The following is a 27293-nucleotide window of genomic DNA, read 5'->3' as shown; positions in this document are numbered from 1 at the left end:
CAGCTCTCCCCGTCGGGGAATCGAACCCCGGTCTTCCGCGTGACAGGCGGAGATACTGTCCACTATACTAACGAGGAGCCGTGCATGCTGCCGTTTCCCCCCCAACTGACGGCACTGCACTGACATAACTAAACAATGCATGGCTTCTTCTGACGCAGACCCAGCCCTAGCACCGTAAAATTTCTGATGGACCCATCATTAGCTGAAGTCGCATAACACTTGGAACACTACCCGTAGCAGGGGTCATTGTTTGGACTCTTTTTTTTTTTTTTTTTTTTTTAAATTGCGCTTTAAACAAAAAGTATTGCGTCAATGCAACTGAACAACATTAATTAGGAACACAGTGCGTCAAAAAGCAAAATGACAGTTAAAGGCATTTCGTTATTGAACTCTTTGATGACATCATTCAGCTAAGTTCAGTTTAAATAGTATCTGTGCAATAATTTGCAATCAAGTCAACGATATCGCTGTACATGAAGTGTCCCCAGCTCCGCCTGCCAGAAGCGACAGAGGGAAGAAACCAAAACTCGATCGGTGAAAGGATGGAGAAAAAACCCGGTGAGAAACCAGGCTCAGTCGGGGAGACAGTTCTCCCCTTGTCAGACGAAACCAGTAGATCAGCTCCAGGCTGCAGGAATGTCAGACTGTGCAGAAGAATCATCTGTTTCCTGTGGTCTTGTCCAGGTGGTCTTTACAGGGGATTTGTATCTGCGGCTCATCTAGTTGTCACGGTCTCCGCTGTGTTTCTGGGCCATAGAGGTCCTTTCTAGGTGTTGATCCACCATCTTCTCTGGATACGGACTGGATCCGAGTGACTGAAGCGGATACAGACTGGATCTGGTGGCTACGGTGACCTCGGAATAAGGGATTTCTTTAAAAGACTTTTTTTTCATATAAGATTTTATCCAACTTTTCAGATAGAGGCATGAGAAAGAGATTGCCTTGATTGGGCTTTTGGTTATTGGTGGACCGAGAGGACTTTTTTGAGTTTTACTCCTCCCTTTTGGAGTAGGGGGGGGGGGGGGTGCTGACGAAACACATGTGGGCAGGCATTGTCACCCTTGATGACCCTTGGCGAGCGTAGTAGTTTAACAGAGGCAGCGCACAGGCCCGAGGGTTTGGAGACACAGCTCGAGTTTCTCTTCATTGTCGCATAAATCTTTCGCCTTTTACTAAAGATTTCCGTGGAGGGGAACTTTTGAGAGTGACCTGTATTTTTGGGTGCTCTGCTCACAGCAGAGCTACATCGAAATGTCAAGAGCAGAATCAGTTTGACCGTCCGGCAGCATGCTGCGAGAGGGCTTGCCACTGGTCGTCGTCTGAATAGGCACTCTCTGCGTTTGACCACTTCGTGTTTATGTAGCCGGATGGGAAGGCAGCGCTTTCTTGTACGTGACGGGATGCAAATTCTTGAAGGCTCTCTTTAGTGACGGGTCCAAACAAAGATCTCATCTGCTCCTCTAGCCCTATCGGCGACTCGTGCACTTCGAGTCTTCTTAGTGACGGCGCAAGTTGCTGGCTGCTGACTGCGTTGGTGGTATAGTGGTGAGCATAGCTGCCTTCCAAGCAGTTGACCCGGATTCGATTCCCGGCCAACGCATGTCCTTTGGCTCGGGCTGACGTCGAAGCAGAACTCCCTCTGTGACCTGTGCCTCCACCCAAAACTTTTGGATGGAATAATTTCGGATGGACCCATCATTAGCTGAAGTCGCATAACACTTGCAACACTACCCGTAGCAGGGGTCATTGTTTGGACTCTTTTTTTTTTTTTTTTTTTTTTTTAAATTGCGCTTTAAACAAAAAGTATCGCGTCAATGCAACTGAACAACATTAATTAGGAACACAGTGCGTCAAAAAGCAAAATGACAGTTAAAGGCATTTCGTTATTGAACTCTTTGATGACATCATTCAGCTAAGTTCAGTTTAAATAGTATCTGTGCAATAATTTGCAATCAAGTCAACGATATCGCTGTACATGAAGTGTCCCCAGCTCCGCCTGCCAGAAGCGACAGAGGGAAGAAACCAAAACTCGATCGGTGAAAGGATGGAGAAAAAACCCGGTGAGAAACCAGGCTCAGTCGGGGAGACAGTTCTCCCCTTGTCAGACGAAACCAGTAGATCAGCTCCAGGCTGCAGGAATGTCAGACTGTGCAGAAGAATCATCTGTTTCCTGTGGTCTTGTCCAGGTGGTCTTTACAGGGGATTTGTATCTGCGGCTCATCTAGTTGTCACGGTCTCCGCTGTGTTTCTGGGCCATAGAGGTCCTTTCTAGGTGTTGATCCACCATCTTCTCTGGATACGGACTGGATCCGGGTGACTGAAGCGGATACAGACTGGATCTGGTGGCTACGGTGAACTCGGAATAAGGGATTTCTTTAAAAGACTTTTTTTTTCATATAAGATTTTATCCAACTTTTCAGATAGAGGCATGAGAAAGAGATTGCCTTGATTGGGCTTTTGGTTATTATAGGCACTCTCTGCGTTTGACCACTTCGTGTTTATTTAGCCGGATGGGAAGGCAGCGCTTTCTTGTACGTGACGGGATGCAAATTCTTGAAGGCTCTCTTTAGTGACGGGTCCAAACAAAGATCTCATCTGCTCCTCTAGCCCTATCGGCGACTCGTGCACTTCGAGCCTTCTTAGTGACGGCGCAAGTTGCTGACTGCGTTGGTGGTATAGTGGTGAGCATAGCTGCCTTCCAAGCAGTTGGAGAGAACAGTGCGCATGTCCTTTGGCTCGGGCTGACGTCGAAGCAGAACTCCCTCTGTGACCTGTGCCTCCACCCAAAACTTTTGGATGGAATAATTTCGGATGGACCCATCATTAGCTGAAGTCGCATAACACTTGCAACACTACCTGTAGCAGGGGTCATTGTTTGGACTCTTTTTTTTTTTTTTTTTTTTTTAATTGCGCTTTAAACAAAAAGTATTGTGTCAATGCAACTGAACAACATTTATTAGGAACACAGTGCGTCAATAAAGCTACTGACATCCGCCTGCGTTGGTGGTATAGTGGTGAGCATAGCTGCCTTCCAAGCAGTTGACCCGTGTTCGATTCCCGGCCAACGCATGTCCTTTGGCTCGGGCTGACGTCGAAGCAGAACTCCTTCTGTGACCTGCGACTCCAACCAAACATTTTGGATGGATCATTCGGAAGACAAAAAGAACCAGCTCTCCCCGTCGGGGAATCGAACCCCGGTCTTCCGCGTGACAGGCGGAGATACTGTCCACTATACTAACAAGGAGCCGTGCATGCTGCCGTTTCCCCCCCAACTGACGGCACTGCACTGACATAACTAAACAATGCATGGCTTCTTCTGACGCAGACCCAGCCCTAGCACCGTAAAATTTCTGATGGACCCATCATTAGCTGAAGTCGCATAACACTTGGAACACTACCCGTAGCAGGGGTCATTGTTTGGATGGAGAAAAAACCCGGTGAGAAACCAGGCTCAGTCGGGGAGACAGTTCTCCCCTTGTCAGACGAAACCAGTAGATCAGCTCCAGGCTGCAGGAATGTCAGACTGTGCAGAAGAATCATCTGTTTCCTGTGGTCTTGTCCAGGTGGTCTTTACAGGGGATTTGTATCTGCGGCTCATCTAGTTGTCACGGTCTCCGCTGTGTTTCTGGGCCATAGAGGTCCTTTCTAGGTGTTGATCCACCATCTTCTCTGGATACGGACTGGATCCGAGTGACTGAAGCGGATACAGACTGGATCTGGTGGCTACGGTGACCTCGGAATATGGGATTTCTTTAAAAGACTTTTTTTTTCATATAAGATTTTATCCAACTTTTCAGATAGAGGCATGAGAAAGAGATTGCCTTGATTGGGCTTTTGGTTATTGGTGGACCGAGAGGACTTTTTTGAGTTTTACTCCTCCCTTTTGGAGTAGGGGGGGGGGGGGGTGCTGACGAAACACATGTGGGCAGGCATTGTCACCCTTGATGACCCTTGGCGAGCGTAGTAGTTTAACAGAGGCAGCGCACAGGCCCGAGGGTTTGGAGACACAGCTCGAGTTTCTCTTCATTGTCGCATAAATCTTTCGCCTTTTACTAAAGATTTCCGTGGAGGGGAACTTTTGAGAGTGACCTGTATTTTTGGGTGCTCTGCTCACAGCAGAGCTACATCGAAATGTCAAGAGCAGAATCAGTTTGACCGTCCGGCAGCATGCTGCGAGAGGGCTTGCCACTGGTCGTCGTCTGAATAGGCACTCTCTGCGTTTGACCACTTCGTGTTTATGTAGCCGGATGGGAAGGCAGCGCTTTCTTGTACGTGACGGGATGCAAATTCTTGAAGGCTCTCTTTAGTGACGGGTCCAAACAAAGATCTCATCTGCTCCTCTAGCCCTATCGGCGACTCGTGCACTTCGAGTCTTCTTAGTGACGGCGCAAGTTGCTGGCTGCTGACTGCGTTGGTGGTATAGTGGTGAGCATAGCTGCCTTCCAAGCAGTTGACCCGGATTCGATTCCCGGCCAACGCATGTCCTTTGGCTCGGGCTGACGTCGAAGCAGAACTCCCTCTGTGACCTGTGCCTCCACCCAAAACTTTTGGATGGAATAATTTCGGATGGACCCATCATTAGCTGAAGTGGCATAACACTTGCAACACTACCCGTAGCAGGGGTCATTGTTTGGACTCTTTTTTTTTTTTTTTTTTTTTTTTAAATTGCGCTTTAAACAAAAAGTATCGCGTCAATGCAACTGAACAACATTAATTAGGAACACAGTGCGTCAAAAAGCAAAATGACAGTTAAAGGCATTTCGTTATTGAACTCTTTGATGACATCATTCAGCTAAGTTCAGTTTAAATAGTATCTGTGCAATAATTTGCAATCAAGTCAACGATATCGCTGTACATGAAGTGTCCCCAGCTCCGCCTGCCAGAAGCGACAGAGGGAAGAAACCAAAACTCGATCGGTGAAAGGATGGAGAAAAAACCCGGTGAGAAACCAGGCTCAGTCGGGGAGACAGTTCTCCCCTTGTCAGACGAAACCAGTAGATCAGCTCCAGGCTGCAGGAATGTCAGACTGTGCAGAAGAATCATCTGTTTCCTGTGGTCTTGTCCAGGTGGTCTTTACAGGGGATTTGTATCTGCGGCTCATCTAGTTGTCACGGTCTCCGCTGTGTTTCTGGGCCATAGAGGTCCTTTCTAGGTGTTGATCCACCATCTTCTCTGGATACGGACTGGATCCGGGTGACTGAAGCGGATACAGACTGGATCTGGTGGCTACGGTGAACTCGGAATAAGGGATTTCTTTAAAAGACTTTTTTTTTCATATAAGATTTTATCCAACTTTTCAGATAGAGGCATGAGAAAGAGATTGCCTTGATTGGGCTTTTGGTTATTGGTGGACAGAGAGGACTTTTTTGAGTTTTACTCCTCCCTTTTGGAGTAGGGGGGGGGGTGCTGACGAAACACATGTGGGCAGGCATTGTCACCCTTGATGACCCTTGGCGAGCGTAGTAGTTTAACAGAGGCAGCGCACAGGCCCGAGGGTTTGGAGACACAGCTCGAGTTTCTCTTCATTGTCGCATAAATCTTTCGCCTTTTACTAAAGATTTCCGTGGAGGGGAACTTTTGAGAGTGACCTGTATTTTTGGGTGCTCTGCTCACAGCAGAGCTACATCGAAATGTCAAGAGCAGAATCAGTTTGACCCTCCGACAGCATGCTGCGAGAGGGCTTGCCACTGGTCGTCGTCTGAATAGGCACTCTCTGCGTTTGACCACTTCGTGTTTATTTAGCCGGATGGGAAGGCAGCGCTTTCTTGTACGTGACGGGATGCAAATTCTTGAAGGCTCTCTTTAGTGACGGGTCCAAACAAAGATCTCATCTGCTCCTCTAGCCCTATCGGCGACTCGTGCACTTCGAGCCTTCTTAGTGACGGCGCAAGTTGCTGACTGCTGACTGCGTTGGTGGTATAGTGGTGAGCATAGCTGCCTTCCAAGCAGTTGACCCCGATTCGATTCCCGGCCAACGCATGTCCTTTGGCTCGGGCTGACGTCGAAGCAGAACTCCCTCTGTGACCTGTGCCTCCACCCAAAACTTTTGGATGGAATAATTTCGGATGGACCCATCATTAGCTGAAGTCGCATAACACTTGCAACACTACCCGTAGCAGGGGTCATTGTTTGGACTCTTTTTTTTTTTTTTTTTTTTTTTTTTTTATTTGCGCTTTAAACAAAAAGTATTGTGTCAATGCAACTGAACAACATTTATTAGGAACACAGTGCGTCAATAAAGCTACTGACTTCCGCCTGCGTTGGTGGTATAGTGGTGAGCATAGCTGCCTTCCAAGCAGTTGACCCGGGTTCGATTCCCGGCCAACGCATGTCCTTTGGCTCGGGCTGACGTCGAAGCAGAACTCCTTCTGTGACCTGCCACTCCAACCAAACATTTTGGATGGATCATTCGGAAGACGAAAAGAACCAGCTCTCCCCGTCGGGGAATCGAACCCCGGTCTTCCGCGTGCCAGGCGGAGATACTGTCCACTATACTAACGAGGAGCCGTTTATGCTGCCGTTTCCCCCCCAACTGACGGCACTGCACTGACATAACTAAACAATGCATGGCTTCTTCTGACGCAGACCCAGCCCTAGCACCGTAAAATTTCTGATGGACCCATCATTAGCTGAAGTCGCATAACACTTGGAACACTACCCGTAGCAGGGGTCATTGTTTGGACTCTTTTTTTTTTTTTTTTTTTTTTTTAATTGCGCTTTAAACAAAAAGTATTGCGTCAATGCAACTGAACAACATTAATTAGGAACACAGTGCGTCAAAAAGCAAAATGACAGTTAAAGGCATTTCGTTATTGAACTCTTTGATGACATCATTCAGCTAAGTTCAGTTTAAATAGTATCTGTGCAATAATTTGCAATCAAGTCAACGATATCGCTGTACATGAAGTGTCCCCAGCTCCGCCTGCCAGAAGCGACAGAGGGAAGAAACCAAAACTCGATCGGTGAAAGGATGGAGAAAAAACCCGGTGAGAAACCAGGCTCAGTCGGGGAGACAGTTCTCCCCTTGTCAGACGAAACCAGTAGATCAGCTCCAGGCTGCAGGAATGTCAGACTGTGCAGAAGAATCATCTGTTTCCTGTGGTCTTGTCCAGGTGGTCTTTACAGGGGATTTGTATCTGCGGCTCATCTAGTTGTCACGGTCTCCGCTGTGTTTCTGGGCCATAGAGGTCCTTTCTAGGTGTTGATCCACCATCTTCTCTGGATACGGACTGGATCCGAGTGACTGAAGCGGATACAGACTGGATCTGGTGGCTACGGTGACCTCGGAATATGGGATTTCTTTAAAAGACTTTTTTTTTCATATAAGATTTTATCCAACTTTTCAGATAGAGGCATGAGAAAGAGATTGCCTTGATTGGGCTTTTGGTTATTGGTGGACCGAGAGGACTTTTTTGAGTTTTACTCCTCCCTTTTGGAGTAGGGGGGGGGGGGGTGCTGACGAAACACATGTGGGCAGGCATTGTCACCCTTGATGACCCTTGGCGAGCGTAGTAGTTTAACAGAGGCAGCGCACAGGCCCGAGGGTTTGGAGACACAGCTCGAGTTTCTCTTCATTGTCGCATAAATCTTTCGCCTTTTACTAAAGATTTCCGTGGAGGGGAACTTTTGAGAGTGACCTGTATTTTTGGGTGCTCTGCTCACAGCAGAGCTACATCGAAATGTCAAGAGCAGAATCAGTTTGACCGTCCGGCAGCATGCTGCGAGAGGGCTTGCCACTGGTCGTCGTCTGAATAGGCACTCTCTGCGTTTGACCACTTCGTGTTTATGTAGCCGGATGGGAAGGCAGCGCTTTCTTGTACGTGACGGGATGCAAATTCTTGAAGGCTCTCTTTAGTGACGGGTCCAAACAAAGATCTCATCTGCTCCTCTAGCCCTATCGGCGACTCGTGCACTTCGAGTCTTCTTAGTGACGGCGCAAGTTGCTGGCTGCTGACTGCGTTGGTGGTATAGTGGTGAGCATAGCTGCCTTCCAAGCAGTTGACCCGGATTCGATTCCCGGCCAACGCATGTCCTTTGGCTCGGGCTGACGTCGAAGCAGAACTCCCTCTGTGACCTGTGCCTCCACCCAAAACTTTTGGATGGAATAATTTCGGATGGACCCATCATTAGCTGAAGTGGCATAACACTTGCAACACTACCCGTAGCAGGGGTCATTGTTTGGACTCTTTTTTTTTTTTTTTTTTTTTTTAAATTGCGCTTTAAACAAAAAGTATCGCGTCAATGCAACTGAACAACATTAATTAGGAACACAGTGCGTCAAAAAGCAAAATGACAGTTAAAGGCATTTCGTTATTGAACTCTTTGATGACATCATTCAGCTAAGTTCAGTTTAAATAGTATCTGTGCAATAATTTGCAATCAAGTCAACGATATCGCTGTACATGAAGTGTCCCCAGCTCCGCCTGCCAGAAGCGACAGAGGGAAGAAACCAAAACTCGATCGGTGAAAGGATGGAGAAAAAACCCGGTGAGAAACCAGGCTCAGTCGGGGAGACAGTTCTCCCCTTGTCAGACGAAACCAGTAGATCAGCTCCAGGCTGCAGGAATGTCAGACTGTGCAGAAGAATCATCTGTTTCCTGTGGTCTTGTCCAGGTGGTCTTTACAGGGGATTTGTATCTGCGGCTCATCTAGTTGTCACGGTCTCCGCTGTGTTTCTGGGCCATAGAGGTCCTTTCTAGGTGTTGATCCACCATCTTCTCTGGATACGGACTGGATCCGGGTGACTGAAGCGGATACAGACTGGATCTGGTGGCTACGGTGAACTCGGAATAAGGGATTTCTTTAAAAGACTTTTTTTTTCATATAAGATTTTATCCAACTTTTCAGATAGAGGCATAAGAAAGAGATTGCCTTGATTGGGCTTTTGGTTATTGGTGGACAGAGAGGACTTTTTTGAGTTTTACTCCTCCCTTTTGGAGTAGGGGGGGGGGTGCTGACGAAACACATGTGGGCAGGCATTGTCACCCTTGATGACCCTTGGCGAGCGTAGTAGTTTAACAGAGGCAGCGCACAGGCCCGAGGGTTTGGAGACACAGCTCGAGTTTCTCTTCATTGTCGCATAAATCTTTCGCCTTTTACTAAAGATTTCCGTGGAGGGGAACTTTTGAGAGTGACCTGTATTTTTGGGTGCTCTGCTCACAGCAGAGCTACATCGAAATGTCAAGAGCAGAATCAGTTTGACCCTCCGACAGCATGCTGCGAGAGGGCTTGCCACTGGTCGTCGTCTGAATAGGCACTCTCTGCGTTTGACCACTTCGTGTTTATTTAGCCGGATGGGAAGGCAGCGCTTTCTTGTACGTGACGGGATGCAAATTCTTGAAGGCTCTCTTTAGTGACGGGTCCAAACAAAGATCTCATCTGCTCCTCTAGCCCTATCGGCGACTCGTGCACTTCGAGCCTTCTTAGTGACGGCGCAAGTTGCTGACTGCTGACTGCGTTGGTGGTATAGTGGTGAGCATAGCTGCCTTCCAAGCAGTTGACCCCGATTCGATTCCCGGCCAACGCATGTCCTTTGGCTCGTGCTGACGTCGAAGCAGAACTCCCTCTGTGACCTGTGCCTCCACCCAAAACTTTTGGATGGAATAATTTCGGATGGACCCATCATTAGCTGAAGTCGCATAACACTTGCAACACTACCCGTAGCAGGGGTCATTGTTTGGACTCTTTTTTTTTTTTTTTTTTTTTTTTTTTTTATTTGCGCTTTAAACAAAAAGTATTGTGTCAATGCAACTGAACAACATTTATTAGGAACACAGTGCGTCAATAAAGCTACTGACTTCCGCCTGCGTTGGTGGTATAGTGGTGAGCATAGCTGCCTTCCAAGCAGTTGACCCGGGTTCGATTCCCGGCCAACGCATGTCCTTTGGCTCGGGCTGACGTCGAAGCAGAACTCCTTCTGTGACCTGCCACTCCAACCAAACATTTTGGATGGATCATTCGGAAGACGAAAAGAACCAGCTCTCCCCGTCGGGGAATCGAACCCCGGTCTTCCGCGTGACAGGCGGAGATACTGTCCACTATACTAACGAGGAGCCGTTTATGCTGCCGTTTCCCCCCCAACTGACGGCACTGCACTGACATAACTAAACAATGCATGGCTTCTTCTGACGCAGACCCAGCCCTAGCACCGTAAAATTTCTGATGGACCCATCATTAGCTGAAGTCGCATAACACTTGGAACACTACCCGTAGCAGGGGTCATTGTTTGGACTCTTTTTTTTTTTTTTTTTTTTTTTAATTGCGCTTTAAACAAAAAGTATTGCGTCAATGCAACTGAACAACATTAATTAGGAACACAGTGCGTCAAAAAGCAAAATGACAGTTAAAGGCATTTCGTTATTGAACTCTTTGATGACATCATTCAGCTAAGTTCAGTTTAAATAGTATCTGTGCAATAATTTGCAATCAAGTCAACGATATCGCTGTACATGAAGTGTCCCCAGCTCCGCCTGCCAGAAGCGACAGAGGGAAGAAACCAAAACTCGATCGGTGAAAGGATGGAGAAAAAACCCGGTGAGAAACCAGGCTCAGTCGGGGAGACAGTTCTCCCCTTGTCAGACGAAACCAGTAGATCAGCTCCAGGCTGCAGGAATGTCAGACTGTGCAGAAGAATCATCTGTTTCCTGTGGTCTTGTCCAGGTGGTCTTTACAGGGGATTTGTATCTGCGGCTCATCTAGTTGTCACGGTCTCCGCTGTGTTTCTGGGCCATAGAGGTCCTTTCTAGGTGTTGATCCACCATCTTCTCTGGATACGGACTGGATCCGAGTGACTGAAGCGGATACAGACTGGATCTGGTGGCTACGGTGACCTCGGAATAAGGGATTTCTTTAAAAGACTTTTTTTTTCATATAAGATTTTATCCAACTTTTCAGATAGAGGCATGAGAAAGAGATTGCCTTGATTGGGCTTTTGGTTATTGGTGGACCGAGAGGACTTTTTTGAGTTTTACTCCTCCCTTTTGGAGTAGGGGGGGGGGTGCTGACGAAACACATGTGGGCAGGCATTGTCACCCTTGATGACCCTTGGCGAGCGTAGTAGTTTAACAGAGGCAGCGCACAGGCCCGAGGGTTTGGAGACATAGCTCGAGTTTCTCTTCATTGTCGCATAAATCTTTCGCCTTTTACTAAAGATTTCCGTGGAGGGGAACTTTTGAGAGTGACCTGTATTTTTGGGTGCTCTGCTCACAGCAGAGCTACATCGAAATGTCAAGAGCAGAATCAGTTTGACCGTCCGGCAGCATGCTGCGAGAGGGCTTGCCACTGGTCGTCGTCTGAATAGGCACTCTCTGCGTTTGACCACTTCGTGTTTATTTAGCCGGATGGGAAGGCAGCGCTTTCTTGTACGTGACGGGATGCAAATTCTTGAAGGCTCTCTTTAGTGACGGGTCCAAACAAAGATCTCATCTGCTCCTCTAGCCCTATCGGCGACTCGTGCACTTCGAGTCTTCTTAGTGACGGCGCAAGTTGCTGACTGCTGACTGCGTTGGTGGTATAGTGGTGAGCATAGCTGCCTTCCAAGCAGTTGACCCGGATTCGATTCCCGGCCAACGCATGTCCTTTGGCTCGGGCTGACGTCGAAGCAGAACTCCCTCTGTGACCTGTGCCTCCACCCAAAACTTTTGGATGGAATAATTTCGGATGGACCCATCATTAGCTGAAGTCGCATAACACTTGCAACACTACCCGTAGCAGGGGTCATTGTTTGGACTCTTTTTTTTTTTTTTTTTTTTTAAATTGCGCTTTAAACAAAAAGTATCGCGTCAATGCAACTGAACAACATTAATTAGGAACACAGTGCGTCAAAAAGCAAAATGACAGTTAAAGGCATTTCGTTATTGAACTCTTTGATGACATCATTCAGCTAAGTTCAGTTTAAATAGTATCTGTGCAATAATTTGCAATCAAGTCAACGATATCGCTGTACATGAAGTGTCCCCAGCTCCGCCTGCCAGAAGCGACAGAGGGAAGAAACCAAAACTCGATCGGTGAAAGGATGGAGAAAAAACCCGGTGAGAAACCAGGCTCAGTCGGGGAGACAGTTCTCCCCTTGTCAGACGAAACCAGTAGATCAGCTCCAGGCTGCAGGAATGTCAGACTGTGCAGAAGAATCATCTGTTTCCTGTGGTCTTGTCCAGGTGGTCTTTACAGGGGATTTGTATCTGCGGCTCATCTAGTTGTCACGGTCTCCGCTGTGTTTCTGGGCCATAGAGGTCCTTTCTAGGTGTTGATCCACCATCTTCTCTGGATACGGACTGGATCCGGGTGACTGAAGCGGATACAGACTGGATCTGGTGGCTACGGTGAACTCGGAATAAGGGATTTCTTTAAAAGACTTTTTTTTCATATAAGATTTTATCCAACTTTTCAGATAGAGGCATGAGAAAGAGATTGCCTTGATTGGGCTTTTGGTTATTGGTGGACAGAGAGGACTTTTTTGAGTTTTACTCCTCCCTTTTGGAGTAGGGGGGGGGGGTGCTGACGAAACACATGTGGGCAGGCATTGTCACCCTTGATGACCCTTGGCGAGCGTAGTAGTTTAACAGAGGCAGCGCACAGGCCCGAGGGTTTGGAGACACAGCTCGAGTTTCTCTTCATTGTCGCATAAATCTTTCGCCTTTTACTAAAGATTTCCGTGGAGGGGAACTTTTGAGAGTGACCTGTATTTTTGGGTGCTCTGCTCACAGCAGAGCTACATCGAAATGTCAAGAGCAGAATCAGTTTGACCCTCCGACAGCATGCTGCGAGAGGGCTTGCCACTGGTCGTCGTCTGAATAGGCACTCTCTGCGTTTGACCACTTCGTGTTTATTTAGCCGGATGGGAAGGCAGCGCTTTCTTGTACGTGACGAGATACAAATTCTTGAAGGCTCTCTTTAGTGACGGGTCCAAACAAAGATCTCATCTGGTCCTCTAGCCCTATCGGCGACTCGTGCACTTCGAGCCTTCTTAGTGACGGCGCAAGTTGCTGACTGCTGACTGCGTTGGTGGTATAGTGGTGAGCATAGCTGCCTTCCAAGCAGTTGACCCCGATTCGATTCCCGGCCAACGCATGTCCTTTGGCTCGGGCTGACGTCGAAGCAGAACTCCCTCTGTGACCTGTGCCTCCACCCAAAACTTTTGGATGGAATAATTTCGGATGGACCCATCATTAGCTGAAGTCGCATAACACTTGCAACACTACCCGTAGCAGGGGTCATTGTTTGGACTCTTTTTTTTTTTTTTTTTTTTTTTTTTTTTATTTGCGCTTTAAACAAAAAGTATTGTGTCAATGCAACTGAACAACATTTATTAGGAACACAGTGCGTCAATAAAGCTACTGACTTCCGCCTGCGTTGGTGGTATAGTGGTGAGCATAGCTGCCTTCCAAGCAGTTGACCCGGGTTCGATTCCCGGCCAACGCATGTCCTTTGGCTCGGGCTGACGTCGAAGCAGAACTCCTTCTGTGACCTGCCACTCCAACCAAACATTTTGGATGGATCATTCGGAAGACGAAAAGAACCAGCTCTCCCCGTCGGGGAATCGAACCCCGGTCTTCCGCGTGACAGGCTGAGATACTGTCCACTATACTAACGAGGAGACGTGCATGCTGCCGTTTCCCCCCCAACTGACGGCACTGCACTGACATAACTAAACAATGCATGGCTTCTTCTGACGCAGACCCAGCCCTAGCACCGTAAAATTTCTGATGGACCCATCATTAGCTGAAGTCGCATAACACTTGGAACACTACCCGTAGCAGGGGTCATTGTTTGGACTCTTTTTTTTTTTTTTTTTTTTTTTAATTGCGCTTTAAACAAAAAGTATTGCGTCAATGCAACTGAACAACATTAATTAGGAACACAGTGCGTCAAAAAGCAAAATGACAGTTAAAGGCATTTCGTTATTGAACTCTTTGATGACATCATTCAGCTAAGTTCAGTTTAAATAGTATCTGTGCAATAATTTGCAATCAAGTCAACGATATCGCTGTACATGAAGTGTCCCCAGCTCCGCCTGCCAGAAGCGACAGAGGGAAGAAACCAAAACTCGATCGGTGAAAGGATGGAGAAAAAACCCGGTGAGAAACCAGGCTCAGTCGGGGAGACAGTTCTCCCCTTGTCAGACGAAACCAGTAGATCAGCTCCAGGCTGCAGGAATGTCAGACTGTGCAGAAGAATCATCTGTTTCCTGTGGTCTTGTCCAGGTGGTCTTTACAGGGGATTTGTATCTGCGGCTCATCTAGTTGTCACTGTCTCCGCTGTGTTTCTGGGCCATAGAGGTCCTTTCTAGGTGTTGATCCACCATCTTCTCTGGATACGGACTGGATCCGAGTGACTGAAGTGGATACAGACTGGATCTGGTGGCTACGGTGACCTCGGAATAAGGGATTTCTTTAAAAGACTTTTTTTTTCATATAAGATTTTATCCAACTTTTCAGATAGAGGCATGAGAAAGAGATTGCCTTGATTGGGCTTTTGGTTATTGGTGGACCGAGAGGACTTTTTTGAGTTTTACTCCTCCCTTTTGGAGTAGGGGGGGGGGGGTGCTGACGAAACACATGTGGGCTGGCATTGTCACCCTTGATGACCCTTGGCGAGCGTAGTAGTTTAACAGAGGCAGCGCACAGGCCCGAGGGTTTGGAGACACAGCTCGAGTTTCTCTTCATTGTCGCATAAATCTTTCGCCTTTTACTAAAGATTTCCGTGGAGGGGAACTTTTGAGAGTGACCTGTATTTTTGGGTGCTCTGCTCACAGCAGAGCTACATCGAAATGTCAAGAGCAGAATCAGTTTGACCGTCCGGCAGCATGCTGCGAGAGGGCTTGCCACTGGTCGTCGTCTGAATAGGCACTCTCTGCGTTTGACCACTTCGTGTTTATTTAGCCGGATGGGAAGGCAGCGCTTTCTTGTACGTGACGGGATGCAAATTCTTGAAGGCTCTCTTTAGTGACGGGTCCAAACAAAGATCTCATCTGCTCCTCTAGCCCTATCGGCGACTCGTGCACTTCGAGCCTTCTTAGTGACGGCGCAAGTTGCTGACTGCTGACTGCGTTGGTGGTATAGTGGTGAGCATAGCTGCCTTCAAAGCAGTTGACCCGGATTCGATTCCCGGCCAACGCATGTCCTTTGGCTCGGGCTGACGTCGAAGCAGAACTCCCTCTGTGACCTGTGCCTCCACCCAAAACTTTTGGATGGAATAATTTCGGATGGACCCATCATTAGCTGAAGTCGCATAACACTTGCAACACTACCCGTAGCAGGGGTCATTGTTTGGACTCTTATTTTTTTTTTTTTTTTTTTTTTTTAAATTGCGCTTTAAACAAAAAGTATTGTGTCAATGCAACTGAACAACATTTATTAGGAACACAGTGCGTCAAGAAAGCTACTGACTTCAGCCTGCGTTGGTGGTATAGTGGTGAGCATAGCTGCCTTCCACGCGGGGGCCAGTCACGGATAGGTGTAGAGCGCTAACTAGCCAATAGGAACGAAGGAAATTCAAGGAAGGCGGGGCGAAAAAAATACACAGAATTAGAGGTTCGAATCCCGTCTTGGCCACAAATACCATACAATGAGTTTGTTTTCGTTTTTTCATCTAGATACACTTTAAGTACGATTAACATATAATAGACGAACTTTGTGAACAAAGATAAAATAAATCTTGTAATAATTGTTCTTTTGTATGGTGTACAAAATGTGCAACGATCTTAAGAAACATATACATTATAATAGGGAATAGTTATTTTTAATATAGAAAATTGTGAATTATTAAAAAGAACATTTTGACGTTTCAGGCCTTTATTTTTAAAGAGACATCTATTTATATTTGTATAACTGTGTACAGAAAACCTATATATATATATATATATGTAATATAACTAACACTCACAAAAAATTAAGTTATCCATTTTATTTATAGTAAAGTAATATACTTATTATAAAAATGATAAGAAAAACGAACCAAAATATATAATGATTAAATAAATATACATAAAATAATCATAGATTATTAAACAACAGCAACAAATATAATAAAAATAAAGATCTGGAGAACAGAAAAAAACAATAAAAATATGTTTTACATTAAATAATTATGTATGTTTAATAGTAACAGTTATTAACATTCAGTGTTTACATATCAGCAGCTATGCTAATGATGTCTCTATGTGTTTCTCTGTTTCTGCTGGGATCTTCATCCAGTGGTAACTAGGATTTACACAAGCTCCAGTCTGGATCCAGAACACCTGAGAAGAGATGATGCTGACCCTCAGAGGACCCCAGATGATGCTAACCCTGAATCAACAAACAGAACTAACAATTATTGCTACAAGTGTGACTGCATCATATAATAATTATTAATTAATAATATTAATAATGTTCATCATCTGGCTGACTACGTCTTGCATTATTTTTCTACAAATCCTGTCATACGTGCACAAACTGACAGTCACCACTAATAAACTATTACTAAATATTGTAGAAACATAATTTTCTGTAAAGTTGCTTTCTAACGATTTGTATTGTAAAAAGCGCTATACAGATAAACTTGAATTGAATTGAATTGTATTATCTGAGCAAGTCAATAAAATTTAATATCAATAAAAAAGAAAATCAACAAAATGTATACATTTTTTAATCAATAAAACTTAACACACAGTTCAATACAGTTCAAACAAGGCCAAATGTAAAAAAAAAAAGTATATATATATATATATATATATATATATATATATATATATATATATATATATATATATATATATATATATATATATATATATATATATATACACACACATACATTTCAGATAAATGCTGTTCTTTTAAACTTTCAATTCATGTAAGAAACCTGAAAAGATTGTACTCGGCTGTTTTCAACATAACATAACAACAACAATAATAATAATAATCAGAAATGTTTCTGAGCAGTAAATCATCATATTTTCATGATTTCTGAAGATTATGTGACACTGAAGACTGGAGGAATGATGCTGAAAATACAGCGGAGCATCACAGAAATAAATTACTCTATATATTCTAATATAAAGCAGCTGATTTAAAATAGTAAGAATATTTAAAATGCTACTTTTTTTTGCTGTACTTTGGATCAAATAAAGGCATGCTTGGTGAGCAGAAGAGACTCCTCAAAAAACATTACAAATCTTTCTGCTGAAAAACATTTGACTGGTAGAGTATTTTAAATAAAATAATTATTTACAGAGTTTAATATTAGCCATTACTAACATTTAGTGTTTACAAAACTGAGCAAGATAAAATAACAATACAAAGTCAATACAATTAATTAACACACTAAAGTACAGTGTAAACAAGGCCAATACTTCTGATGTTTTATTTAACAACTGGAAATAAATTAAATAATTTAAAATTGTAGACTAAACAACAACAGCTACAATAATATTAATAATAATACAATTTAAAGTTGTGGAAAACATAGAAAAACAACAACAACAAAAAACAAGCCTTCGGCCTGTTGAAGAAGATCCTTGCTCCTATGGTGCGTTGCCAAGAGATCTTCACGGGCAATTCTCAACAGATCTGTCCATCTATGGTCCAACACGAAGACCAGCCGTTCTGAGGGGTCCAGTGTGAGCTGAACGAGGGACGCAGTTATGGCCGATGGTGTGGTGTTCTACAGAAGATGAACAGGATTACTTTATTGCAATATTTGTCTTGGTGTTATGTGCACATATGAGACAGACAGTTTACACACATAAGTGCCTGTATGAATAATTTATTTACCTGCATCTGGAAGAAACCCTTCTGACCTTTGATCCTCCGCTGTCAAAGTGTCTGGTGTGATGTTTTGGTGGACTGAGACCGTCTTTAGGGTGACCTACTCTGCGGAGGATGGGTCTTGACAGAGGATGCTTCATCTAAACATTCCTGAAATATAGATTCAAATTAAATATATCAAATGTATTTTATAATTCATAATATATATAATTTTAGATTAAACAACAATAATAATAAATCCAATAGTTGTGGAGAACACAGGAAAAACAAGAAAAATGTATTTTAAATTGAATAATTATGTACAATTATGTACGTTTAATAGTAACAGTTATTAATATTTAGTGTTTACAAATCTGAGCAAGGTAAAATAAAGCATGCAATAACATTTGAGTTAAGAAACACAATGTAAACAAGGCAAATACTTCTGGTATTTTAATGAACAAATGGAAATAAAAAAGATGCATATATAACAGTAAAAGTTAAGCAGACTATTTTACAATACTGCATGGAGTCAACATGGCATTCTAAAGTACAAACAAATGGAAAGACAAATAAGGCAAGAACGTAACAGTGGTTTCAGCATCTGACAGACATCCATAACAAACAAGATAAAGAGTTCTATTTTTATGATACTATAATTATAAAACATACATTTAAAACCAGGCAACATGAGGGCAGTCACTTTCCCTTTTCTGCTGCCCATCTCTTCCTTTCAGTCTCATAAAAGGAAGACTGACAGAACTCTCCCCAAATCATCTCGTGAGTCATCCCCTCTGTCTGATATAAGGAAAACACTCTGGCAGGACAATAGACATATTTCCCTGCCACACCAGGGAACCCAGTGTGTATGTGTGGACTCTCTGGGCCTTGTTTTAGTGGCTTGTGGCAGAACCTACAGAGGCGACCAGTGGGATGCTGCTCCATGGACTTTCTCTTTCTCCGCTCCAATATTACCTGTCTTGTCTCTGCAGAACGCTGCTTTGCGGCCTGTAGCTCTCGTTTAAAAAAAGGTGTTTCAGCAAAGTCAGCAAATGGCATTCGAGGATTGGTGAGGCCTTCCGCTGCATACATCTGGTGTACCTTTGTAGAGCAGTAAAAGTACTTCACATCCCCAGACTGATAAAAAAAATGAATGGAGGACCCATCACCAAGGTAACGTGACTTTGGCTGGCCACAAGCAAGACAGTTCCGTGTCCTCTTTGTAACAGGCTGCTGTTGCTGTTGTTTCTCCACAATCTCTTTCACCATTTGTTCAACCTCACCCTTAGTTAGTGGTAACTCCTGGGGCTTATTACTGGGTGGGTTCACTGGGGCAGGTGGGAGGGTTACCACTGGAACACTTACAGTTTCACTACCTTCTGTGAGGTGATGCCACAGCTTCTGGGTCTCCAGGAGCTTCTCTGAACTGGTGTTCAGGGATGAACTTCTGTTCGTTATCTTGGCCAGGTGTTTCACATAACGTGAGATATGCTGTTTCGTGGTGGGGTGTAAGAGGCTATTGGGATCCCTGGAGGCAGCCTGCACAAGGGCAGCATACTCTGCATCCACCTGGGTGAGAAGGTCTTTCTGCCCATGGTACTTTGCCAGAAGGCCATCAATGGAATCCCTCATGGGCTTTGTCCACCGAAAATGGTCCAGGACAAAAAGTAGACCGCCTGCCTTGATGGGACCTGTGCGAGCAGCTCGTGGAGAGGGAGCAAAGGGCAGTGGTGGTGTCATCTCATCTAAAGGAGAGAAAACTCATTTTCACTTTTATCTCTGAAATATCTGTTAGTATTCATATAAATAAAGGAATAATTAAGGGATGAAGATGTGAACTGAATTACCTTTTAATTTGGTGGGCTGCAAAGGCTGGATCATTGTTTGTGAGCCAAGAGAAGCCACACCAAAGATGTCATCCTGGAGCATAGGGTAATCATTTGGGTTACAATCAGTGATTACATATTCATAAATTTTTTTTTTAATGGTAAGATTTTTTTATGTTTTTAAAAGAAGTCTCTTCTGCTCACCAAGGCATTTATTTGGTCCAAAAAACAGCAAAAACAGTAATGTAAAATATTTATACAATTTAAAATAACTGTTTTCTATGTGAATATCTGTAAAAGTGTAATTTATTTCTGTGATGTGCAGCTGTATTTTCAGCATCATTCCTCCAGTCTTCAGTGTCACATGATCTTCAGAAATCAGAATAATATACTGATTTATTGCTCAAGAAACATTTCTGATTACTATTATCAATGTTGAAAACAGTTGTGTAAAAAAAAAAAATCAGGATTATTTGATGAATAGAAAGTTTAAAAGAAAAGCAATTATCTGAAATATAAAGCTTTTGCAACATTATAAATGTTTATACTGTCACTTTTGATCACTGTAATGCATCCTTGCTGAATAAAAGTATTAATTGCCCCCCCCCCCCCAAAAAAAAGAAATTACTGACCCCAAACTTTTGAACGGTAGTGATAATGTTACAAAAACTTTCTATTACAGATAAATGCTGCTTTTGAACTTTCTATTCATCATATAACCCTGAAAAAATCGTACACAACTGTTGTCAACATTGATAATAATAATAAATGTATCTTGAGCAGCAAATCAGTATATTTTCATGATTTCTGAAGATCATGTGACACTGTAGACTGGAGGAATGATACTGAAGATTCAACTTTGATGAAAAAAAATCTCTCTCTTTCTCTCTCTCTCTCTCTAATATATATTCAAATAGAAAACATTATTTTAAATTGTAAAAATATTTCACAATATTATTGTTTTTCCTGTAAATAAATGAATCCTTGGCGAGCAGAAGAGACTTCTTTTAAAAACATTTAAAAATCTTGTCGTCCAAAAACCAGCAGTGTACATTTTGTGTTTTAGTGAGTGAGGATATTTGTAAGTACAACAGTCAAGTTTACCTGAGCAAAGTGTTCTTCCCTCACCTCCTCAGGTGGGTCATCAGGTGGGAATCTCTCACTGAGAGCAGACGGCTCTGAGGACTGATGCTCTCCCTCCCCTGCAACAGGTACCTTCTGGGACTTGTGCTTGGCCCAGTCTAGGGGGACAGGACGACAACCAGGCTCCACATACTGCAGTCCAAACCTTTCTCTGGTGTCTGTCTGTGAGACAAGTAAGGCAGGGTACTTGGCCTGGCCTGTCACCATGTCTGAGAGCTTGTTCAGTTCCATGATCAGCACAGGATCAAAAACTGCAGGCAGCTTCACTCCAGGCTGCTTCAGGTCTACAAGGCGCTGGAAATTCCAACGAGCCACTCCAATCATGCCCTGTGCCTGGAATAGTTCTGTGGATACCTGAGTGCCTGTGACCCATCTGGCCTGATGGAAATGGAACCCCTCCTGCTGAGAAGTGCCTCTCACAGGGATCCACACAGGTACAGCTGCCGCCTCCCCCTTCACATGGTTCAGCTGGACCGTTCCACCATGCCTATAGAGGATCCCATCTGTAACCTCTGGGTCACTCAGGCAGCCTCTGAGGATGTGGACTCGCTGAATCCTCCACACCTTCAACATCGATGGTTTGAACAGTGGCACACCATCAGGATCACATTCTAAAAAGAATCTTTGGAGAACGCTCTCCACTCTCTCCAGTAGCTCTTTGGGGTGTGGAACCCTGGTGCGGCAGTGCTCCCTGATGTGCTGCTTTGTTGGATTTGCAGGCACTATCCCACAGAAGACATAAGCCTGCTTCAGTCTTTGTAGGTCCGTCTGGTCCACAACACTAAAAGCTGCTGACAGAAACTTGCAGAAAGCACTGTGCAGTGGATGGTGCTCTGACACACACTCTCTGGAGAACCGCCGCATGCAGTGGAACAAGTCCAGCTTGATTTTGATGTCGCTGTTATATTTTTCGCGGGAGGCACAGGTGTTGATGAGATGCCCAGAGGTTGCCGCAGCCACTACAGCCTCAGTGGTCTTCCAAGAATCCCAGAGGAGGTGCTCCCGGGGCTCAGGGTTTGGGATCCTGAAGGCAGCACAGCAATCTCTGTTCCACAAACAAAGAGAAGTATATTTAAAATATTAAACATTCAAATATATAGGATACATGTATTTGCTCTACTATATTTTGTTTACTTTACAAATATAATATAGGTGGGAAGGAAAATGTGATGGCTGGTTCTTACCTGTCAACCCACTGGTAGTTGGCTTTCGGCAGTCCTGCAGAAATGTAACGAAGAGACAGCCCCTCATACATTGGCTGCAGGGATTTATCACTTTCAGACTGCAGCATCACCCAGGACAAGATCATCCAGTTTTCATTCATCACAGCATAGGATGACATAGTACCTGATGCAAGCACAACCTTCCGGGCCACCTTGCGGGTATGGTCAGCCCTTAAGGCTTGTCCAAATGTGCCTTGGAGGAGCAGATTGAGTGTGCTCTCCTGCCTATGGTACTCCTGAATGAGGCAGTCAACCAAATAGTGGGGTGAAACTGTTACTCCACACCAGCCGACCAAATCACCATACTCACCAAATGAGGCAGGAGTATTTGTTGCTCTTAGTGCCCCTGTGATGGTCTGCTGACCGTAAATTCCACTGTCTCCATCCAGCACATTCTTAACAGTAGACAAGTAAGCCAGGTGTGCACGCTCATACCTGAGGTGGAGAGCTTCATTCAACTGATTGGCCATATCATTGGGAGACTTTCCTGTACGCCGCAACTCATCCATCACAGTCTTACATATGGCCTTCTTGTGCGTCAGAAAAGCTGGCAAAATGTTGCAGAACCGACTCGGCAGCATGTCCATCCATTGGGGTTTGTCTGCAAACCAGTACTTTTTACAGACTTTACAGCTGAGCCGAGAGGCCAGAATGTAGTACTGGCTGCTTGTACCAATAATGACACGGGGTCGTCCAACTCCTGATGAGACAACGTGGGGATTCGGACAGCTGTACAGACATGGCAGAGTGTAGTTGTTGCGGACTCTTTCCATAATGGTGTGCTCTGGTTTCCAAATGAAGAATGGATGAAGTTGAAAGTATTTAGGTGATGGCAGCTCATAGACAGGATCAATAAGCTCAGGCTGAGGTGGGTAACGCCACAAGGAGATCATGTTCATTGGATGTCTCACCGGTCTAGAACCTGGCCACAGTCCCAAGGCTTCCATTTCTGTTTTCATCCAGATTCTTTGCTGTTGAGAGCAGTGCCATCGGCTCACATCCTGCTCATAGCTTGGCAGTGGTGGAACAGCATGATTCTCCTCCAGCTGAATTGAGGGGTACCCAGTAGAGGCTGCAGGGATTCCAGAGAAAGACTGGCCAGCAGCTGCAGGGGGTCCTGAGGGAGGAGTAGAGGTTGTAGACTGTGCAGTGGTCACTGGGAGGAGGGCTGCAGGATGACATGGGTGACATTAATCATAGATGAGCATTACATTTGTCAAAATGTTAAATCTCTTTAAAATTAATCAATCCAAGCAGCTGAGTCCTTAGCCATCTTCAAGAATCGGCTTAAAACACATCTCTTCCATCATTATTTGATACTCTAACTTTAGCACTGACTATTCTACACTATTCTATACTAAAAAAAAATCTAACTATCTATCTTAATTATCTTTTTGTATTCTATTTTCTTTTCATTTATTGTACAATTATATAAAAAAGTCCTCTAACACTACCTTGCTCTATTCTATTCTTCTATTATTTAAAAGCCCTGCGTTTAAGCTTACTGAGACTTGTTATAGCACTTGTTTATCATTGCTCTGTTGTTGTTTTTGATTGCTTCCATTGTCCTCATTTGTAAGTCGCTATGGATAAAAGCGTCTGCTAAATGACTAAATGTAAATGTATGTAATGTAAAATTATGTTAAGTCCTTACACTGACAGAACACGGTTTCCTGCGCTGGTCTCAAAGCCAATGTGGTCTTGCTAATAGATAATTCAAGCAACTCTGGAGATACTGGCAAAGGAACCGTCACTGGAGTGAATGGAATTGGTGAAAAAAAATAACACTGATGAGGAACAGGCATATCCATACAGTAGAGTCGACATGTTTACACGCCCATATACCAACCTGACCATGGAGATGCAGTAGCACTATATTCATCAGGCCGTTCTGGTTTTGAGAGTGTTGCTGGTGGTTTACGCCTCCCTAACACAGAAAAATGTAATGTCATTCAAATACCCTGTAGTACTGTCCCTTAGTAAATGTCTTAATAAATAGTAATGTAAATGCATGCAAACCCATAGAACACGTCAAGACTCTTTATAATATTAGGGGTGAGGTATGTGAATGGGTCTACATTACATGAGTAAACTACAGCTTCATGTATCAAATGGGATGCATCCTTCTAGTCCAAATTAATACATATTTGTACTTTTGCTGTACTTCTGCATTACTCTTTAAATCATGTACATACCAATCCTCTTAAGTAAAGCATGGAAAAAAAATGCAAAAAAAGAACTCTGTACTTACCGTCAATGATGAGATATAAATGCCTTCAATGTTAGTAGAACAATTGAACACAAGAATAAGAACAGGCCTGAACATGGCCTAAACAACAAACAGCAACAAATCAATGCAGAACAGATAATCCTGATTCATGTCAGAATCATCCCTTGTATGCAGTAGAATAAGACCTTTGACCACTGGGACTCCAACAACTTCTGAACCTGAAAGCATAGTGGAGATAATTTAACTTTCAAGCAGTTATAACATAAACAGACAGAATGGCATATAAAAGCCTTTCCTGTTAATAAAACAATTTACAGGCGGTAGAACTTGCCTGATCAAGCCTAATAAACAAACAGTTATTTGTTAGTATGTTGGATGGATAATCCTGATTGATGTCAGAATCATCCCCAATGTGCAGTCTGAGGACATTTGGCCATATGGACTCCAATAACTTGTGCACAGCGCAGAAACATTGTAACATCCCAAACATTTACCATCTTAACGCTGAATAACAATGTGTCAGGATCATGACCTGTAGGCCCAACGACGGAATCCAATGGCATGAGCGAAGGTATTATGCGTGTATGTCTTTTCAGTGCCCCTGTGAATTTCAGTTAATTTTTTTTATTTATTTTCAATTTTACTTTAGCTGCACGCTTAATCTGACTCCAATTTCAAATGGTTATTACATATATATCGTTTATAATTAGGAATTAATCCTAACTATTGGTTTTGTATTAAGTTAGATATTTGATTATTCTGGGTATCCCATATTTTCAATTATTTGTTCATTAGGGACCCGATGTTGCATATAGAGAATTGAAGTGTATGTGTGTTCGGGCATGTATGTGGTTCTCACTCAGCTGGCCTGGAATTTTAGATGAATATGCGGGTAGCATCATCCTACCCAATTCTTCACCCTCCTCCACTTCTATTAAAAAGAACAAACCAAAGATTGATATGAAAGGATAGAATATTTATAAATATCATGAACTGTTGTTTATTCAGGGAAAATTGACTGAGCATTAAGCTCTTTTACAGCAGTACTCTGAGTTCACATTTGTATGGGTGTACTTTTAGAAAAAGATGGATATAGCAACCACAATAAATATTGTTTGTGTGTCCGTGTGTGTGTGTGTGTGTGTGTGTGTGTGTGTGTGTGCAGGTGCACCTATGTCTGTGTGAGGTTCTCTTACTCAGTTGGCCTTGGAGTTTTGATGGGGATATAGAAAGCATCATTCTCTCCAATTCTTCATCATCCTCCATTTCTGTTAAACAAAGTATAAAAGCAAAGATGCGAATCATATGTCATTCCACATTTACATATTTCAGTTTGACCTAATATATACTCAACTGTACTGTCAACAAACCTAGAGGATGAGAGGCAGATGCTGCAAGGCCAGAGGAAGCAAGTTCCTCTGAAACACTCTGAAGCTGTCTCTTTTTCTGAGTGAGGTATTGCTGCAGCCGATACATTTTGCTGCCTGGAACACACTGTTTTTGGAGGATGAATGCAGCATATCCATCTGCTCTGCTCTCCCAAATATCCCACCAAGTCTTGTCTGCATTAATCCCAAAGCCAACCAAGTTGTCATCTTCATTTCTTACAGGTGGTGCCACTGATCTTCCAGATAAATACTTTATGAGGTCCTTGATTTCCTGGAAGCTTCTACTGTAGTCAAGAAATGAAAGTAGGCTGTCCTTCTTGGGACCCTCTGGTTTAAACTGTCCGGCTCTCTCCTCGTCCTCAACCTTCTTAGTCAAGAACATGGTATAGCCTACATCATTCTCAAGCAGCCACCGGAATGACTTGCCTTTGTACTTTCCAAACTGAAGCACATACTCTCCCAGCACCTCCTGTCTGTCTGACACATCTCCTCCTCTCATGAAGACAACAGAGCGAGCATTTTCCTTGACCTTGTCTTCCCCCTGAGGGGCTGATTTGTCCTGGAGATTGGGGTTGTCTTTGATCCTCTTGGCTTCATCTGAGGGATCTTGTCTCAGATATCCAGTTGGTCCTTTCCTGAAGCACACTTTAATTTTGCCTGGGAAGATCACCTTCACCTTCATCCTGCTGTGCTGTACACAAAGAGCTGATTAGTGATAATGGTCTGTTGCATTATCACACTTAATTAATTAACACATTTCTATTATATATATCAATAAATAAAACATCAATTAAATGTAACCGTTTATTCTGAAATAATTAAATAATGTAATTAATAATTTATTAAATAAATATATAAATAAATAAATGTATCTATTTCTCTATAAATTCCATGAAAACATAACCTTTTTTATTTAATATATTTCACCATATCCTTTTTCCACAGACTATTATTGTGTTTAATTATATATTTTTTCATAATAAAATGTTATTCATATATTATACCACTAAATTGCACACACATTTTTTTGTAATTTTAATGTCATATGTGTGTAATATACATTAATTACATTATAAGTATTACATCATACTGCACTGTTAACATATATATTTTTAAGCATTTTATTTAAGTACCTAGTAAGAGATCAATGATGAGACATTCACCTTTACAAACAAAGATACTCTTATAAAATAACAGCTGTATTATGAGTTTTATCTTTATAACGTTAATAGTTTGGTTTACTGTATTTTTATAATAGTTTTTGTTGTTGTTTCCTAACGTCTCAAACCATTCAACACAATTAACAATACGATTACATGATATTATACATGCAATTTAAATTATAACATATATTAATGATAATGTCTATGCAATACAGTAAGTTAGTAACGTTATTGCTAAAGTATAGCATTCAACTTACTCTTGGTTTGTCAGCTTAATCGCGTTATTTAAAAACAGCAGTCACCATATGTAATATCTGTCTTAAGGTAGTTTAGACAGTTAATATTTGTTGTACAAAACCAGTTTACTGATCTGACAATTCGGTAAACAAATATCTTTCCGATGACACTACACTTCTTAAATTACCCGCCACGGAAAAGACGAAACAGCGCCATGAAGTGTACGTGTGGCCAAAAGAATATTGCATCCGTAGTGTTAAGCACTACCATAGAGAATGAATGGGAAAAGTTAAGAGAAGTTAAGCTTAACTATTTTCGGCTCCCGCGCGGGACCCGGGTTCGATTCCCGGCCAACGC

At 43.4% G+C, this 27293-nt stretch overlaps 2 protein-coding genes and 9 non-coding genes across 11 annotated transcripts; 8 read left to right on the top strand and 3 right to left on the bottom strand.

Annotated features, from left to right (window-relative positions):
* Positions 1-1127: 1127 nt before the first annotated feature.
* LOC127980084 (U5 spliceosomal RNA) lies at positions 1128-1243 on the top strand. The gene has a single exon (XR_008159124.1). It is a non-coding gene; the product is annotated as a U5 spliceosomal RNA (small nuclear RNA).
* Positions 1244-4007: 2764 nt separating this feature from the next.
* On the top strand, positions 4008-4123 carry LOC127980082 (U5 spliceosomal RNA). Its single transcript, XR_008159122.1, has one exon. It is a non-coding gene; the product is annotated as a U5 spliceosomal RNA (small nuclear RNA).
* Positions 4124-5506: 1383 nt separating this feature from the next.
* On the top strand, positions 5507-5622 carry LOC127980081 (U5 spliceosomal RNA). Its single transcript, XR_008159121.1, has one exon. It is a non-coding gene; the product is annotated as a U5 spliceosomal RNA (small nuclear RNA).
* An 810-nt stretch (positions 5623-6432) lies between these two features.
* Positions 6433-6504, bottom strand: trnaa-ggc (transfer RNA alanine (anticodon GGC)). Its single transcript has one exon. It is a non-coding gene; the product is annotated as a tRNA-Ala (tRNA).
* Positions 6505-7555: 1051 nt separating this feature from the next.
* LOC127980080 (U5 spliceosomal RNA) lies at positions 7556-7671 on the top strand. The gene has a single exon (XR_008159120.1). It is a non-coding gene; the product is annotated as a U5 spliceosomal RNA (small nuclear RNA).
* Positions 7672-9053: 1382 nt separating this feature from the next.
* LOC127980079 (U5 spliceosomal RNA) lies at positions 9054-9169 on the top strand. The gene has a single exon (XR_008159119.1). It is a non-coding gene; the product is annotated as a U5 spliceosomal RNA (small nuclear RNA).
* Positions 9170-11099: 1930 nt separating this feature from the next.
* LOC127979970 (U5 spliceosomal RNA) lies at positions 11100-11215 on the top strand. Its single transcript, XR_008159013.1, has one exon. It is a non-coding gene; the product is annotated as a U5 spliceosomal RNA (small nuclear RNA).
* Positions 11216-12595: 1380 nt separating this feature from the next.
* LOC127980078 (U5 spliceosomal RNA) lies at positions 12596-12711 on the top strand. The gene has a single exon (XR_008159118.1). It is a non-coding gene; the product is annotated as a U5 spliceosomal RNA (small nuclear RNA).
* Positions 12712-14643: 1932 nt separating this feature from the next.
* On the top strand, positions 14644-14759 carry LOC127980075 (U5 spliceosomal RNA). The gene has a single exon (XR_008159116.1). It is a non-coding gene; the product is annotated as a U5 spliceosomal RNA (small nuclear RNA).
* Positions 14760-18424: 3665 nt separating this feature from the next.
* LOC127979061 (uncharacterized) lies at positions 18425-19643 on the bottom strand. Its single transcript, XM_052584183.1, has 2 exons — positions 19574-19643; positions 18425-19471 (listed from the first exon to the last, which is right to left on the bottom strand). The coding sequence occupies exons 1-2, from the start codon at positions 19605-19607 to the stop codon at positions 18426-18428; spliced, it is 1080 nt and encodes a 359-aa protein (XP_052440143.1). The 5' UTR covers positions 19608-19643; the 3' UTR covers position 18425.
* A 971-nt stretch (positions 19644-20614) lies between these two features.
* LOC127979563 (uncharacterized) lies at positions 20615-26221 on the bottom strand. The gene is made up of 8 exons (XM_052585096.1): positions 25519-26221; positions 25345-25416; positions 24261-24366; positions 24170-24192; positions 23768-23845; positions 23573-23671; positions 21880-23086; positions 20615-21740 (listed from the first exon to the last, which is right to left on the bottom strand). The coding sequence occupies exons 1-8, from the start codon at positions 26216-26218 to the stop codon at positions 20615-20617; spliced, it is 3411 nt and encodes a 1136-aa protein (XP_052441056.1). The 5' UTR covers positions 26219-26221.
* Positions 26222-27293: the final 1072 nt, after the last annotated feature.

Source organism: Carassius gibelio, chromosome B19 (assembly GCF_023724105.1).
Source record: "Carassius gibelio isolate Cgi1373 ecotype wild population from Czech Republic chromosome B19, carGib1.2-hapl.c, whole genome shotgun sequence".
NCBI lineage: Eukaryota > Metazoa > Chordata > Actinopteri > Cypriniformes > Cyprinidae > Carassius > Carassius gibelio.
The sequence above is the reverse complement of the archived record's forward strand: the minus strand, read 5'-3'. Positions and strand labels throughout refer to the sequence as shown.